This window comes from Rosa rugosa, chromosome 2 (genome assembly GCF_958449725.1).
Source record: "Rosa rugosa chromosome 2, drRosRugo1.1, whole genome shotgun sequence".
NCBI classification, from domain to species: Eukaryota; Viridiplantae; Streptophyta; class Magnoliopsida; order Rosales; family Rosaceae; genus Rosa; species Rosa rugosa.
In genome coordinates this window covers 49,832,835-49,849,883 of record NC_084821.1, presented here as the reverse complement: position 1 = coordinate 49,849,883, position 17,049 = coordinate 49,832,835, and the positions used below count along the sequence as shown (strand labels likewise).

Sequence of the window (17,049 nt, the reverse complement as noted above, 5' to 3'; positions counted from 1 at the left end):
AGAGTTCCTTGATACATGAAGAATCCATCGATCAAAGTCTTTACTAGCTAAATGAGCTCGAAAAAGCTTGAACTTGTGTATGGGGCCAATGTGAGCTAAAAGTACATGATCAACAATGTCCGCAAAGGTAGTATATCATTGTGAGCTGAGCGACACTGATAATCAAACACAAGATGTTGAAGCATTGCTGCTTTCTACCTCCACTGGCTTGATAGAACACTTGTCCTCACTGCGTCCTTCATTGGCAAGCATGACAATATTATTTCCATGATATGACTTGGTAAGTCTATCCAACTCCATCTCCACTTCCAATTGGAATTGGGCGGTGCTTTTTGCTCTACATCACGTCCCTGTCGTTGACACTGACAATGCATCAACATATTACAACAACCATTAACCAAACCAAAATTTGGAATATCACTAAAATGGATACTAAACGCAATAACATGAGCCCATGAGAGTTGATAAGCAACAGGGTGAGCATCCAATTATCTTATGGACTTTGTTGGGCTGGGAACTTTGGGCCTTTATTTGCTAGGGTTTCCCACACTTGGGGCAGTAGGGCTGCTTGGATGGGCCTGACGTTGGATTTGTTGGGCCTGGACTGGTGCTGGGCGTTATATTTTATTTCTAATTGTTTTATGTAAGAACTCCTTCTCCTATGGGAAAGGAGTTCGTAGGTTCTCTTTGAGATATGCCACCAAGAATGCCCATGACATTTGTGTCCTTGATTTCCATAGATGTTTTAGGTAGTTTTTGGCTGACTTTCATGATCTTTAAAAATGTTGAATTGTTTAGGTAATGATTTTTTTGACAGTCCCATCGGGATGGATTGTTATTTGTAATTTCGCTGACTAATACAATGAGTTGACATATTTCTAAAAATAATAATAATAATAATAATGTTTAACATATTAAAAAAAATAGAAAATGGTAGAATCATATCTAAGACTGGTTCCAGTAGTCACCTATGAGAGTGCTTATGTTTCTTCCTTCACTTTTGGGCTGCAGTTGAGCTTCATTAACTCTCTATCCATTGCACTATCTTTTCCTATAAACTAGCAACTTCTACACATGCTAATATGTGGTCATGAAATTTTGAACCATAAGAAAGGTCATAGAAGTTGTTCATGAAAAAAAGGCACACACCAACAAAGTGGTTCTCTAAGCCCTTGGAGTTAGTTCTCTTTTATGTGGAGAATTAGATTAGGATAAAGTTAAGGGTTCATCCTTTAATGTAACAAAAAAGAATAAAGAAAAAACACTGCGGTTCCCTCGCCACCTTGAGGTAATATCTTGTTGGAAATTATATCATATTACTCCAAATTTTCTTACCAATAATGGGCACTATTAATATGTCTGCAGAAGAACCCTACAGGATGAGCATTGGAAACTTGTATATTGAATTATTGATGGAACAAAGTAATCATTCTGTACTGGAGAATGATAGTGACAATTGGGAGCCTTTGAATGAAATCCATCTAGCTTCTTCAATTGTAGGAAGATAATATATTTGAACCCGAGATAACTCTAGTTTAAGCGTTGAAAATTGACGGATTGTATTGTTGAACAATAAGTAAAAGAGGCTCTTTAATCCACAAAAATTGAGACCACGGAATATCAAAATAATTAATCATATATTTAAATTTTATAATATTTCGGAATATTAAAACTCTAGTCACCTAATTTTTTCCTATAACTCCCTAGAGATGTAACCTGTTCCATAGAGCAACTTAAATAGCCAGTCAGGTCAAAATGTACGAGTTTCATGCAATACTCGTGTCAGTGACAATGATTTGTGCACGGACTCAGATATCTCTAGCAGCATGGGGCTCCTAGCTAGCTTTGCCAAATTGACCACGCGCCGATCACCAAGACTGCATTTCATCACTCTGCATTCTGAAAATGACTCATCATTCTCTGCACAGGACTGGAGGAGCTTGAAGAAAACCCAACCCTAGAAAGCCCGTGAACATCCCAAAGTATTTACATATTTTCCTCTTCTTTCTCTCTTCCCATATATTTTGTCAAAGATATAGACCTCCTGGAGTCATGGCCCAAATATGGCACTAAAGTTCTCATTCCTCCTGGTCATAAATGTAGCTCAGTCAAAGTTCAAACCTTCACCAACCACCCCTCTCTTTCTCTCCGAGTCCATCTGTCTCTCTCTCTCTCTCTCTCCCTGTCTGTATCTATTTTCTCCAAGTCTCAAACTGGTTTCACATTTTGGTTAGACATTTCCTTCCTTTTTCTTCCTTCATTATATTGAAAATGGAAAAATCCGATCAAAAACAGAAGCAGCGCCACGAGCAAAACATATTGTTACCTCAACAACAACAACAACAACAACAACAACAACAACATAAGCAAGGCTACTCCGATCATGTCTGTCGAGATCGAGTTCAGGCTCAACCTCAGAGCAAAGTACAAGCAGGTCTAATTAGAGAAGTAGACCAGGAGGTGAAGTTAGCTGCCACCGCAATCAGCCTCAACGTACGGTTGAGATCATCGTCCAACATGCCGCACCACATGCAAGACCGTGCTCTCCGCCGCACCAGATCACTCATCGACTCAGCCGCCGCCGCAGCAAAAGCACTATCCTCCAAACCACGGCCAAACCCAACTCATCTAGCTCGAGCTCTCAAAAAGGTATACCTATGATATGAATCCCTTTATCCTTCACTGAGTTAACATAGTCTGATAGGTTTTGTTTCTCCAACTTATTAGTGCGTATATATTGTACAGGAGTTTGACTCGTTGTACGGACCGGCGTGGCACTGCGTGGTGGGAAAGAGTTTCGGGTCGTTCGTGACTCACTCGCCGGGTGGCTTCCTCTATTTTTCTATCGACGACTCGCTGTCGGTGCTGCTCTTTAAGACGGAGGTTCAGTTGGTCGCCGAACAACAACCACGGAAACCGGCGAATTGAGCGGCCTAGCTTTTGAAATTTTTGTGTTTTCTGAGAATGACACTTGCCAGGTGGCTGTTCTACATGACACGTGTTAGTTGTTGTTCTTATTAGTTCCTCTCTAGCTCTCTCCTCCTTTGACTAGCTAGATATGTCAAATTTGGATTGCTTCTTCTTCGTCTTCTTCTACCTTCCATTTTGTCTGTCTTCAATTTTAATCTCTGAGCTATACATTACTGATTTACTGGTAAAGAAAGTCAGTTGAATCAATTGCTAGACTAAATTTCACTTGCTGTACATTCAACTTGAATCAACCTAAAAAATGATCTACATTCTAGCATAGACTGAACATTTGAGGACTGTGTTCAGCATACCATCCTCGTCAATCTAGATCAATAATTTCATCCAATTAATTTCCCCAAAATAATTTCATCCAATTAGTTTATGTCAGGAATTCGATCTCTTCCAATATAACACTATATATGTATAATCGATTGCGAATCACGTAAGGAAGTAACAACCATATAAAGAAGTTTTGACAATGAGTTTTATGTATAATTAGCAATATTGTTCCTTACTAATAACATTGTGAATCTCCCTAAGTACTTGACTACTTCTATAATTAAAATTGTTAATTTTAGCCGATAGTTTGCTATGGACGACTTTAAGCCATGAGTTTGATGATTGAGAGGACACATATATTTGTGCCATAAAGCTCGTGTAACTTTTGTGCAAAGTTGGGAAATGATTCCTCTGGTAGTTGGTAGGGTAGGCATGGGTTTTTACAGTGTTCAAGTGAAGCAGAGAGTGCATGGTGTTTGGTTTCATTGATCAGCCAAATCAGGGTCTTTTCTATCTGATAAAAACAGAGACCTGAAGGCACAAGGGATTCTGCTACTGCAAATTTATTTTCTTTTCTGATATTTCATCAGACTGCACATTCCATAAATACACGCAAAGATGAAAGCTCTGGGAAATAATGAAATGACAGTCCTCTGCTTTGAAAAGGTGAAGGCCACTGGCACAGGGTTGTGTTATATTTTGACCTTAACAAAATTAATCTATATTCAATTCTGGAGTCTAGATTTTATAAGCATTTTGTTTGTTATGATGAAACTTGTTTGGGTTTTTCACTAGCAAGTCATGAACAGCTTTTACAATACTGTCATCTGCTATGATTTGAAAGTTTGTGCCATGTACCAAGGCTTGGATCCAATGACTCCTTATTATCTTGTTTTACTATTTCTCTATGATGTTCTTCTTTTTCCCCCATTGTTCATTAAAATTGTGAAAAATAACCGGTACTTTTATTATGGAATAGAAAACAATTACATGATCACATATTAAATAACAGAGGAATAACACAAACTAGAGATACAAATGTCAAAGGTTCAACTAACCATCATAGAAATCTCTGAACTTAACAACTAATGAGCCGAATCCACAACTAAATCATCTCTTTTTCTTAAAGCAAAACTAAATCACTCTTGATATACAGGGGGATCTGTATAAACACCAACCTTGTACCTTTCCCCTTCCTAGATAATTTAACCAGACAGCTGTATGTACTCATGTATACAAGCCAGCATGGAAGCAAATCCCATGTGATGCTTAATTACAACTATAAACATGACAAGTGTGAGCCTAGACAAGTTGTTACTCCAATTGTCATATTCTGATGCACTACCAATTCACCAGGAACTACGACATGTTTAGCTCACGCATTAAAGCTTCTATCTTCTCAACATCTTCGGGAGTGTCGACACCATGAGCCTCATGGTCAACCTTAATCACCTGCAAACAGAGAATTTGTATGAACTTTCGGAAAATAACACATTTTTTCAGTTACGTGGATCTATAGAGCAAATTGATATATACTATTGCTAATTCTTTTCCCAATCCCTTACCACCTACGCATTGCATTAAGTTTTGCCATTCCGATTTCTGGAAATTTCAATGGAACTAAATTGATAGCTAGTTCCATTGAACTAAATTGGTAGCCCTTGGATGAACTACCTTACTTAATCATCACAGACCACAGTTATGGTTTATTGTACCTAGATAAAAGAGTTCTTATCTCCAAACTGGTATTCTGTCAAATGTCTAATTTTAGTTTTAACAACTGCCTACCAATTCAATATGCTAAAATTACAATGAGCATACAGAAAAAACAAGGGATCAGAGTCTTGCAACAAACCTTCATTTTATAACCATTTTCAAGAACTTTAAGCTGCTCCAGATCCTCTTCTAGTTGCAAAGGGGTGGGCTTCAGCTCTCGATATATCTTTAGAAACTTTGTATCATAGCTCTGATAAGAAATGAAACGCATAACCATAAACTCACAATTTAAAATCACTATAAGTGGCACAGAATAATTCATTTTTTTAGAGGAGTTTGTGCGACAAGCAAATAATTACAAAGTAAAAGTTCGTTTGATACCTGAATTCCTAGATGGAGCATATATGGAAACTGTGGATTGGCCTTGCCTGACCTGTATCAAAAGGTGAACAATTGGTCAAGTCTTGCTAAGCAGCAGATAGAATGTATACGGTATATCTCAAAAAGTCTTCTATGCCAACTAAAATATTATTTTGGAAAACAGAAAAAGAAACAAAAATATGTAAGCTCATGCTCACTTGTTAAATGGAATCAGCCCCCTTGAAAAATAGATAGCATAACCATTATTATCCACCACACATTTCACTCGATTCGGATCAAATGCATCTTCAAGTTTTAAAGACGTGACTGCGGTGCTAAACACTGCATCTGGGGCTTCCTGGTGAGACAACAATTTCCAACATGATTACACTGAAACTAATTAGGAATGAGACACGCAATGAGAAATGGACAACTACATTAATATTTCAGCATGCACTGATGCTGTATAAATACATAACCAGCATTACTTCACTTATTTCAGAAAAGGAGACTAACTATGGTAAATAGATATTATAAGTGCCAACATGAGTTTATTGTGCATAACTGCATGTGCTTGCACTTAAATTGCAAGGGGCATAATCACAATGAAAAGAGAGAAACAAAATTACCTGCAGAGCTTTAACAATCCCATCTATTATCTCTGGTTCAACAAGAGGCTCATCCCCCTGAATATTGACAACTACATCATACTTCTTCTCAAGCTTCTGAATGGCTTCATAACAACGCTCAGTACCTTAAAGTTCAATACACTAATAAGCTATCATAACATAAAATCACAGATAATCTGCAGATATGGAGGAGAAAAAGGGAGGATCACAAAGCACCTACCATTAGCACAAGACTCTGAGGTCATTATGACATCAGCGCCAAAACTTCTACAGCATTCTGCTATCTTCTCATCATCTGTCGCCACAACTACACCAAGAATAGGCTAATTATAAAATATTTACATTGTATTGTTTATTTATACAGAGAGAAGGAGGGGCAGTTAAACAAATCTTAATGTCATCAACAGGACGTAAGCCTAAAAAAAGGAAGGTGCCTTGGGTGGTAAGAGAATTATAAATTGCATTGATGCATCTTTCATGAGTCACAAATCCAATGTCTCATGCTTGAAACCAGCTAGCACAGGAAAGGGCGTGCAACAGTTCATGTACTAGCCCAAGATATTTTGTGCTCCCAACATGGTATGCTAAAACATAGGACTATCAGTCTACCATGCTCCACAACTACCATCTATGGAAACCCTTCATTCTGAGTTGAGTGATTTCACAGATCCTACTTTATAACAACTCACCCCTGATAGCTCAGGGAATCGTGCTTTACTATTGTTAGCCCCAACTGGCTTCGTGAAACCATCTATGATATCAATTGCTAGAAACCATGGTCACAACTAGCTGTTGCAAAACCAGCTTGCAATGGAAGGCTGCTAAAGGCTCTCCTATAATATTCTTTCTTCCAAATGTGACATATGGGGATCCTAAAGTTGGCTATAGCGGCATGCAAGTATTAATTCCAGTAAGCTTTTCCATTTAAAACAAAATCCCATGGAGTTTTAAGTGAGAAGACACATACCAATATGATCCAATGTAGTTGCCAGCTTTGCCCTTTCCCATGTTCTCTGTAAATACAAACCAAAATTGTAAGCGAAACGCTTTGAAAATCACAATACCATAGTTTCTAGTCTCCAAGCAAATACTTCATTAATTCCAATAACAGATACAAAATTGGGTAAACACACAAAATCCCACTAAAAAAAAAACAAAATTTAGATCCATAATGCTCAGAATCCCAATCAAAGAAACAAAATTGAATCCAAATCAACAAACACTGACAACATTTCAGTCAAAAATGCGATAATTGAAACGAACAATTTGAAGGAGAAGTGAAGTAAAATGAGGGGGACCTGGATCATGGGCTTTCCGAGGATCTGAACAAGAGGCTTCCCCTCAAACCGCGACGAAGCAAAACGGGCGGGTATGATGCCGACGACCCGGCTCCGGAACTTCTTAACTGGGCCCAGGTAGACCCGGGCGCCGATCGCCGCCGCAATTGCGACTCCGGCGACGATTCCGTGGACGATCCATACCTTGGAGCTGTTCCAAGACCCGGATGTCAATGATGAGGAAGAGGAAGAAGAAGAAGAAGAAGAAGAAGAAGAGCAAAGCGCTTTAGGGTTCATGATGATCTCTCTCTCTCTCTCTCTCTCTCTCTATCACTGAAGCAATGCACCGACTTGGGTTCCGTAGATTCTGATTGTTACTGTGATTTCGTGAACTAGATGATGAGGAGGATTTTCGGATATTTATAGTTTTCAACCGTTTAAGTTGTTAGAAATTATGGACCATTAGTTTTTTTTATCTTTTTCTAAGGCAAGTGCAACTTTTGCACTCAACTTTGAGGTCTTCCTTCTTTCAAAGATATTATTTCGGAAATTATTCTAGACGCTTATTGTAATCAGGGGTTAGGATTGAGCATATGAGTAAGAATTCTTCTTCTGCTGAGGCGATGGCTTCAATTCTCTACACTGCTTGGGCTATTTTGAACTGCATGAATAATTTAATCTTTAAGCATCTTCAAGCTTCTCCTACTTCTTGTGTTTTTCAAGCTTTTCTGCTAAGTTCTAGTTATCTTAAGGCTAATCCTAAAACCTCTAATCCAAATGTTTCAAAATTCTTTCATATCAAATGGCAGCCTCCTAATGTGAATCAAGTTAAGTTGAACTTTGATGGTTCTGTTAGAAATGGGATGGCCACTATCGGCTTTGTAATCCTCAATGAGGATGGTAATCCTCTGTTTGCAGCTAACAGAAAGCTTGGGCATACTTCGGTTCTTGTGGTGGAGGCAACGGCTTTACGAGACAGTTTACACACTGCTCTTTTACATCAACATCCCAATTTAGTTGTGGAAGGAGATTCCAAGCTCTTAACTGATTGTGTTCAAGGTAGATGTCAGATACCTTGGCGCATCAGGACTCTAGTTAATGACATCAAGGCGCTCACTCTTCATTTTCAGTCGATCATTTTCAGCCATATCTTTCAGGAGGCCAATTTTATTGCAGATCGGTTAGCTTTAGCAGCTCATACTTTTACTAATCCTTATGTATGGTTCTTTTGTTTGCCCCTTTTGGTGTCCCCAGCGTTCCAGTTAAATCAGTTGGGAGAGGGTGTTTGTAGAGGCTTTGTCTTTTAGTTGTTGTTTTTTTTTTGTTGCCATTAAAAAAAATAAAAAAATAAAAAATAAAATCTTTGAGGTCTTCCTAACTTGAGCCCATCAAGTATAAATATATACTTCATAATATGTAGGCTAGTTTGACTTGATCTCAAATTAGTTTATTTCTTAATGGTTATGCCATTCTGTTCTACGGAGCTCCAGTCAAAAATTTGAGCATGCATGATAATTTACAGCCTGAACAAAGGTTGGATGTAGAGCTTCCTTTTTTTGTCTGAGGATGTAGAGTCTATAGTTTCATTTTAACTGCGTAAAATGTTGATAAATTAATAATCCATGTCGGATTCTGAGTCAAAGTCAAAGAAATATAACTTAAAATTAATCCTAAAGATTGCATGTTACACTTGAGGACTCTTTTTTGTTTGAGGACTGCACACGGCAAAACTGGCGGAAATATTCCCACCTTGCAGAACAATTTCAAACTTCTGCACGGACGGGTTTATCCTATGATGTCGGCTTTGTCACTGAACTGAACAACATCAAGTAATGTGCTGCTGCCCTTCATGTTACGCACCCATTTGGTACGTGAAGGGCAATGCTGGTCAGAACCCACTAGCAGTGGAGAATAAAACCAGGGACAACAACGCAGATGACATACAGGCTTGAGAAGGATTCTAGCGACTCCATGGAGACCCTCCAACATAAGCACCATATCCATTGAGACTCTCTCGGGATTGTTTCCGTTTCTGTCTCCGTTCCTTCTTCATGGATGCCTTCTCTTTTTTCCTCGAGTCATTTTCTTCAGCCTTTATCTTTTTCCCCTTTTTACCTGATGATTTAGACTTATCTTTAAACGGAGATTTCCTCTTCTTTCCAGATGATGATTCCCCGTTCACATCTCCAACAAAGTCACCTCCCCGTGGCAGGGGATCGTCGTCATCATACTGCCAATTGCATAAAAATTCTTGCTGCTCAGACTCTGGCCGAAGTGGCTCCCCTGCTCCTGGAAGCAAGCTATCTAAAGTCACCTGACCAGGCCCTCCTTTTCGTTCCGCCAATGTTGCATCCGGTCTAATTATGGTACCAAGAATGCTCCTATTCGGGCCCAGGGACATAATGTTCTTAGGATTTGTCAATGTAGTATAAGCCATTGCAAATGCTGATTTAATCTGCAACAGATACAGAAAGTGAGGTCGAGAAAGAGAGATATACAAACTAAAAAAACTTGGACTGGCAAGCGTTGCTTTTAAGGATGTAGTGATGTCACTCCCACTAACAATCCAAGTTGGGAACTATCTAATTTGTTGACGCAAATAAAAAGTACACGTGCAGCTGTGCCAGAGGGCCACACATCCAACCATAAGAATCATTTTAGGCCAGAGGGCAAAGCAAAATGAAATCTGGACATAATTTTTAACCCAGACCACAGATATACCCACATCAGATCTCTTTGACAAGCAATGTGGAACAACATTGCTTAAGCCACCGGGTCATCGATCACATTATTTATGGTAATATGATGGCAGCAAATACATAATAATTTATATTCATTTAAATTTACCAATATCATAGGCCGTAAATTTAATATATAAATGTCAATTCCATAATTGGCAGAAAAAGTAGAGAGGGATCATAAACGAGTTACTCAACAAACCTGAAAATAGTTAAAAGAGTTCTTCCCAACATCATTATCTGGTGCCTACATCATAAAAAAATAAAAAAAATAAAAAAAAAGGTCAAACATCCATAAAAGAAAGACATAATTTCTAGGAGGAAAGGACAGTTTTTTTAATATTTTTATTTCTCTTTGCTCCCTGATACAGTATTCTGCAACTGGGCCAGAGATGAGAATGTCAGTGTACTGAACCAGAAGCATAAAAGAATTACTTTGAGAATAGTCACATCCTTCACTTTAGATATTTTTAAAGGTAGCAAAGAAAATAATTATAAAGGGCAGGGGTGGCTGGCTAGGGATATCAAATTAGCAACACTGAAGTATGAGCTAACATAGCAATCCAGCAGAACTTCACAAATGGCCATATTCTTTGATTTTCCTAATAGTCCCCTATGAATCACCATATAAGAAATTAAAATTTGCTACAAACCTGTGGGTCCTCGATGGCAATAAGAAATGGCCGTCCTTTATTTGTGAACCTAACAGAGATGACAGACCAATTGCAGAAGTCAAATATGAGTAGCAAATCAACAAAAAAGAAGATCACTTTATCAAGGATGTTACTGATACCCTTTGCTATTCTTTGAGAAAAAAGAGCCTGTCCCTTTGCAAGACACACCAACATCTGAAGTGTTCAGTTTGCGCCCGTAAAAATCAAAGAAGTTTACCTATTTGCCAAACACAACACAAATAATTCATGAAATCCTTCAGACAAACTTTAGTCTCACGTAAAAAACAGGAGTACATTCTGTGTTCCATGCAATTCAGTCACATACTTGATTCTCTTAGGGTGAACACAATAAACTATAGAAACCCCTGCTAGCTGGGATAAAACTCTAGGCTAGTGCTCTTCAACCAATAACTCCTCAATTTTTAATTCCAACAAACTTACCAAAAGAACTCCCAAATTTTGCTCTGGAGAAGCTTGGCTTTCCCTGAGGCTCTGTAGCAAGATAATGCACGATATAAATCAGGAAAAAAACAAAAAAAAGGCCCTTATGAGAGGTATCAGAATTACATGATGAAACTTTAATAGTTGTTTAACCAAGTGACAAAAACTATGTTCACATATGTGTAAATTTTATCTTCGCTCAAATCTTTTAGTAACTTGGCCTTCACTTTTACTCTTACATTCATCATCGCCTTGCATTGCAATGTTCAACAAGTTGTACAAAATCAAACCAGTGCCACCAGTATGGCTATATGCACAGGCAAGTTAAATTGCATTAAATCCCCAAATGTATATTTTAGATTCACTCACCTGCAGCATTGCAATTAGCATTGCAAGGAGGGCATAAGAACCTAATCCACCAGAGTATACCTGTACATGTTATTGGAATCTTGAGATTGGAGTACGAAATTGTATACAGAAAAATAAGGCATATTGGTGAATGTAAAGTCATACCTCATTCAATTCTCTCTGTTGTAAAAATATTTTCAAAATTAAACACAACGGCCGCAAAGGAGGCCACTTAGATATTGCATCCTGAAAAGGGGCCAATGGTGATAATCGTGTAAGTAAAATACAATCCAGTAGGACACTAATTCAACTGTAAACAGATAACCTAGCAGATCATTAACAAAAATGCAACAAACCTTGATAAATTCAGCAGCCTTTGGTCCACTGTCTATATCAAAACTGTGAAGCAAAAGATATATGTATGTATTAGTCAAAATTTCAGTAGCTAATCCAACCTCGTTTACAAGTTCAACTCTACATTGCGAAAGGTTAAAAAGTATACCTTATGTCAAAGGCGATACCACTTGTTTTTTCTTCAAATTTAATAATAGGTACACGAGCCTTTGCAATCACCTGAGCAACCATTGAGAACAAGTAAGATACTAAAACCCGTTCACAATAGTATTCAAAATAACAGATAGAGGCCAACCTGTATCCTTTTTGCCAATCCCATTTGTGACAATGCCCTAGAAAGTGCATACAACCCTTGTTGTGGGGTTGGAATACCAGACCGCATAATGACGACCTACAAGTCATAGAAATCAATGAAACGTGTTAACTTAAATGAACACCTTAGCATGCATTATATACAGGAGTGACAAATTTTCTTATGAAACTTCAAATTTCAATTCATAACTTCATACTTAACATCAAAATCCGCTAACTTACATCAATATCACTAGCAGGAAGATACAGCCCCGTCTTGAATGACCCAAAAACTTCAACCTGCAAAGCAGCATTCATAGTACAGCATCAGCTTATTATGAGCTTTTAATTACACTCACCCATGCTCATTCATACTAACTCGCACAGGCAATAAAAATCATACCCCGCAACGAGGCCATATATATTTGATAACCTCAGAAACACGTTCTACTGCTGTCCTCCGTGCCTCTTCCTCCTGTGGAGTAGGAGAGAGAAACTCACAAAAGTCCAGAATCTCTGTAACACCAATCAACGAACTTCAAATTATACACTAACCATATTACAATTAAACACTCTTCTCCTCAGAAAGGTCCTAACTTTCTATATAAATAACAAAAACCAGAAAAACCCAGCTCAAAATCAAAATCGAACCAGCTGAAAACAAGTTGTAAGCACTTCACAGGTTCATATTACAGATTAGAGACTATGATTCCCTCATACATATAACTAAAATAATCAAATTGAACACTCTGACATAGACAACATCCAATTTTTTAAACTAAGATATAATCAAAATTCTCAATTGAATTGCTTGGCAACTAATGTAACCTGAAGAAAACCAGTAGGAGTTGAAATTAGAGCAATACCTTTATGGAGCTGAAGCATAGGGCTCTTGAATTTACTACGGCCGCGGAACCATCCGCTCTCGAGCTTCGGCTCCGGAACCGGAGTCTTTGGCTCGGCTGCCGGAGATTCCCAGGCCGATTTCGGCTCGGCTTCATCGGCGGCAACGTCAAGGGAGATGAAGTTGGGCGCGGCGGTGTCCGCCGAAGTGGAGCGGAGAGAGGAGATAGAGATCTCGTTGCGGAAAACGGAGTAGGGTTCGAGGTGATCGGACGGCGGCGGAGATTGGTCTGGGGTGGAAAGAGAGAGAGGGCATAGGGTTTCGTAGAGAATCCTTTGGGGGGTATCAGGAGTCTGCTCCATTGTGCAGTTACTGGGAATTTGGATTTGGGAAGTTCAGAAGGGATGTCAAAAATTTGGGGTTTTTGTTCTTTGGTAAATAATTAGGGTTTATGCTCGCATTAAAATAAAAAATAAAAAAACCAAGGTTCGACTACAAATTACAAAATACTTTGTTCATCCAACGTTTTGCTTCATTTATTAAAAAATCAATACACCTTAATGTAAAATTATAATTATATTAATAACTACAGTGTATCTTACTTATTACATTCAGTATCAAGTTTTCATTGAGCTTTTGGTTCAATGAATTTGAGTATTTATTCTATGAACCCAATGGCTCCGCTAGGGTTTCTCTGCAGCGGTGTGAAAATTCTGGCCGGGGTAGTTTGCTTTCTCTCTTTATCCGGTCAGCGTGGGAAGGATGGAGACGGAGGTCCTCTCCGTTATCATGCTTCTGAACCTTTCGGACTCTGGTTCCGATATCTTCCCGTGGTCATGCTGATGTGCAGACCTGTTATGGCTATGGTCTCTGGTCCTGTGGTGGTCGTTTCTGGTGGTTGTGATGGCCAATTTTGGGTTCTTGATCGTCAGAGTGATGCGGCGTTGTCGTCCTTTTTGGTTGGCGGTGTCTCCATGGGGAATGATGTGCACGGCAGTGGTTTTATTAGGGCTGAGGACTGGCGGCCTGGAATTACAAGGATTACTGAGGTGCTACCAAAATGGACTTCCGGCGAGGGGTGGAGCCCTGACGTTGGTGGATGCGTGTTGGCAGATACCAGTGGTTCTGGCTTCTCTGAAGTCGATACCTTGGTGGCTGGTGGTTTCATTTGTGAGGGCGGCGTCCCTGGTGGTGGTTTTGACAGCGATCGGCATGGCAGGGAGGACGACGATGCCAGGCTCGTTTTGGGCAATAGAAACTTCGGCGGCGGCTGCGAGGGGTTCCAGTTGACTGCTAGGGTTTCTGGAAGGTTGAACTGTTGGGCTCCACTGTGGACTTTGGGCTGGACTGGGCTATTTTGCGCTTTTATTATTTTATTTTGTGTTTTAATTCTAGTCATTCTTCCTTCTGTTTTGAAAGAAGTTATGACTACTTTTTTCCTTCTTTGAGTGGGGAGAGATCGCAAAAACCAGAAGTTCGGTTGAAACTTTTATTTACCTGCTTCTGAGCATCTAGGTTTTTGTTAGAATAAAGGTGTGTAGACTTCCTAAAAGGTGGGTGTACCCAGGAATGCGGGGTTTCTATTTGTTTAGAATAGGTTCTTTGTACGTATGTCCTAAAGGACGGCTCTTTCTGACGGCCCTACTGGGGTGTGTCGTTTCTGGTACTGCTTGCTGAATTATAAAATTGACTCACCTCTTTCGATTCAAAAAAATGTTTAAACCCTAACACCTTAATTTAGCATTCATCATTAAGTTACATTGTTTGTGATTCTTAATCTTAGCTTGCACTCTGTTCGGTAATAGTGTAATACCAAACATTATGACATTATTCAGTAGAAGTCTACAAAACATGGTCCAGAAAACAACCTATAAATACAAGGGGCCCAACCCAGGTCAGTGGTTACCGAGAACTACACAGAGCACGCCTTTGCCATTAGGGAATGCGTAGTCGTCGAAGAGCACGATATGGATCCTTTGTTGTCTTTCTTTCCCTGCTCGGTAGCATGAAGCTGCATGTCTTTTATCCGACACCCATGGTGAAATCTCGACCGATCTCCCCACACATTTGTCCCTTGAAGGGACTGGCTTATTATAGATTCCAAAGCACTGTACAAATTCGATTTCACGGACATTTTTCTAGCGGAATCGAAGGTTTGAGACTTGTTGTAGTTGGCCAAGGAAGGAATAATCGTTTCTGGATTTGGGTAGCTAGGGTGGATTGAAGAAGAATAAGAAGAAGGATGGGAAGAGGATTGAGGTGATGACACCGGCAGCGATCTTCATGGATCAAAACGGATTTTCCAAATAAGTTTTTATTTTTCTCTTTTTATTCCTTATTATAATTGTTTTTCTCTTCTTATTCCTTTTTGTTTTTATGATTGTTTTGCCCTTCTACCTTATATCTTAGATACTGTACGTGGTCTTCTTGTCGACCTAGAGAGAGGTCGCAGAAGATTTCTACGGGAGACTTGGGGGTTAATGATGAGCGAGACGAAATCGTTGAGGCAGTCAACAGCACATCCGAGGAAGTTGAAGATGGGGCCAGGGTTCGGGCTCGGCAAGAAAAAGAAAGAGAGAAAGAGAGAGAACCTGACCTTGAAACTTCTCTGAAATGGAGTTTCAGTACTGAACACCGAAACTATTATTTACCCTTAATAAAAATTTATAAAAATTCTGCTAACTTAATAGAATGTCAGTACTAATCCATAATAACTCTTTTCCAACAAGAAATATTAGGTTGATTCCGAGCGTGAAGAATCGCACCAAGGAGATTACTGATGTCTTTTCAAAGCATCAATAAATGTCAACAAAATTGGTGCTCTTCATCCTCTTTACATTAGCCATTGCTATTTTACTTCTCATCCTGGCGGAAAACCCTCTGATGTCTAAGTCAATATTTTTCTTAGTTGATTGTGTAGTATAACAAGTTGGAATCCGACATTTTACCTGACAGTTGGACGCTCTTTAAATAGTGTGAAGTGCTACTTGGACTTCAAGCAAATCTCCTGAAATTTGAACCGCAAGCCTTAAGGTACTAACTTAGGCTGCAAGTCTCGAGCTAGTAACTTGCACCTTACATCTCGATGCCATGCCTTGGACCTTACTCTACTCACCTTGACCCAACAACGTGATGCCACTTGTCAATTGTTCCTTGAATTGTGGTGACTAGTTATTAATTACCTGAATAAATGTCCCTGAATTTAATTCCTTACTAGGCTTTCTGTTATAATTGAAGGCTCAAATTTAGTTGACCACCCCCACAACATTCTAGAGCACCCTATAACATTCCTATATTACATAAACATTCATCACCTGCTTCACTAATAAAGAACATATGCAAAGCCTCAAAACATTTGTATGATGTACTAAGAAAACAATGTATATTACTAGGGCTGTCACTCGGTCGGTTCGAATCGCGTCGGTTATAGGTATTACCAACTTCAAAACCAAAACTTTCGGTTTCAAAATTGAGCTACCAATTACCAACCAAAATTTTCGGTTTTTAATCATATCTACCAAATTCGGTATTTCGGTTTTCGGTATTACCAACTTTAGAACAACTAATTCTTTGTAATATAAATTAGAATGAACAAAATTAGGTTTTTCAATTTTATAACCGTAAACTTCGTATTCATCTACTAATCATAGTTTTATTTTGTATATATGACATCAAATTTTATCTATTTTCAATAAAACTAGGTTATTTAACCATCTTGGACTAGGTTACTCAAAATACAAGTACTATTAATTATGTAGTATATTGAGTAATGTTCATACTATTATAAAAACTTTTATGTTTATTTCTTAATATACAAGTATGTGTATTGAAAACCATAGTATATAAAACTAATATTTAGATAATCGGTAGATTCGGTATTTACCAAAACCAAACCAACTTTTTCGGTAATTTTCGATTTCGGTTTCATTGGTCTCGGTTACCAAAAAGTCGGTTTACCAAACCTAAAGTATCGGTTGGTATTCGGTCGGTTTGGTAATTACCAAACCAAGTGGCAGCCCTATATATTACCGTCTAGAAAAGAGTATATGCCTCATGCGCTTAAGGTTTTCACTAGACTTCTTCTTTCTTCGTCCGATAGAGTGTCCGAATGACGCCGTTGATCATTGG

At 38.7% G+C, this 17,049-nt stretch overlaps 4 protein-coding genes across 4 annotated transcripts; 2 read left to right on the top strand and 2 right to left on the bottom strand.

The window, feature by feature from the left end:
• Positions 1–2,032: 2,032 nt before the first annotated feature.
• LOC133733596 (uncharacterized) lies at positions 2,033–3,092 on the top strand. The gene is made up of 2 exons (XM_062161236.1): positions 2,033–2,649; positions 2,746–3,092. Exons 1-2 carry the CDS (start codon positions 2,272–2,274, stop codon positions 2,926–2,928), a joined length of 561 nt encoding a protein of 186 aa, XP_062017220.1. The 5' UTR covers positions 2,033–2,271; the 3' UTR covers positions 2,929–3,092.
• A 1,163-nt stretch (positions 3,093–4,255) lies between these two features.
• On the bottom strand, positions 4,256–7,562 carry LOC133732021 (3-deoxy-manno-octulosonate cytidylyltransferase, mitochondrial). The gene is made up of 8 exons (XM_062159480.1): positions 7,253–7,562; positions 6,922–6,967; positions 6,175–6,261; positions 5,955–6,079; positions 5,544–5,683; positions 5,347–5,398; positions 5,105–5,215; positions 4,256–4,701 (listed from the first exon to the last, which is right to left on the bottom strand). The coding sequence occupies exons 1-8, from the start codon at positions 7,526–7,528 to the stop codon at positions 4,609–4,611; spliced, it is 930 nt and encodes a 309-aa protein (XP_062015464.1). The 5' UTR covers positions 7,529–7,562; the 3' UTR covers positions 4,256–4,608.
• A 292-nt stretch (positions 7,563–7,854) lies between these two features.
• LOC133730916 (uncharacterized) lies at positions 7,855–8,538 on the top strand. The gene has a single exon (XM_062158418.1). The coding sequence runs from the start codon at positions 7,855–7,857 to the stop codon at positions 8,536–8,538; it is 684 nt and encodes a 227-aa protein (XP_062014402.1).
• Positions 8,539–8,944: 406 nt separating this feature from the next.
• LOC133727932 (uncharacterized) lies at positions 8,945–13,385 on the bottom strand. Its single transcript, XM_062155331.1, has 13 exons — positions 12,944–13,385; positions 12,481–12,593; positions 12,321–12,377; positions 12,082–12,177; positions 11,935–12,005; positions 11,789–11,831; positions 11,598–11,678; positions 11,454–11,513; positions 11,085–11,135; positions 10,763–10,860; positions 10,623–10,671; positions 10,172–10,216; positions 8,945–9,686 (listed from the first exon to the last, which is right to left on the bottom strand). Exons 1-13 carry the CDS (start codon positions 13,281–13,283, stop codon positions 9,192–9,194), a joined length of 1,599 nt encoding a protein of 532 aa, XP_062011315.1. The 5' UTR covers positions 13,284–13,385; the 3' UTR covers positions 8,945–9,191.
• Between the last annotated feature and the right edge of the window lie 3,664 nt (positions 13,386–17,049).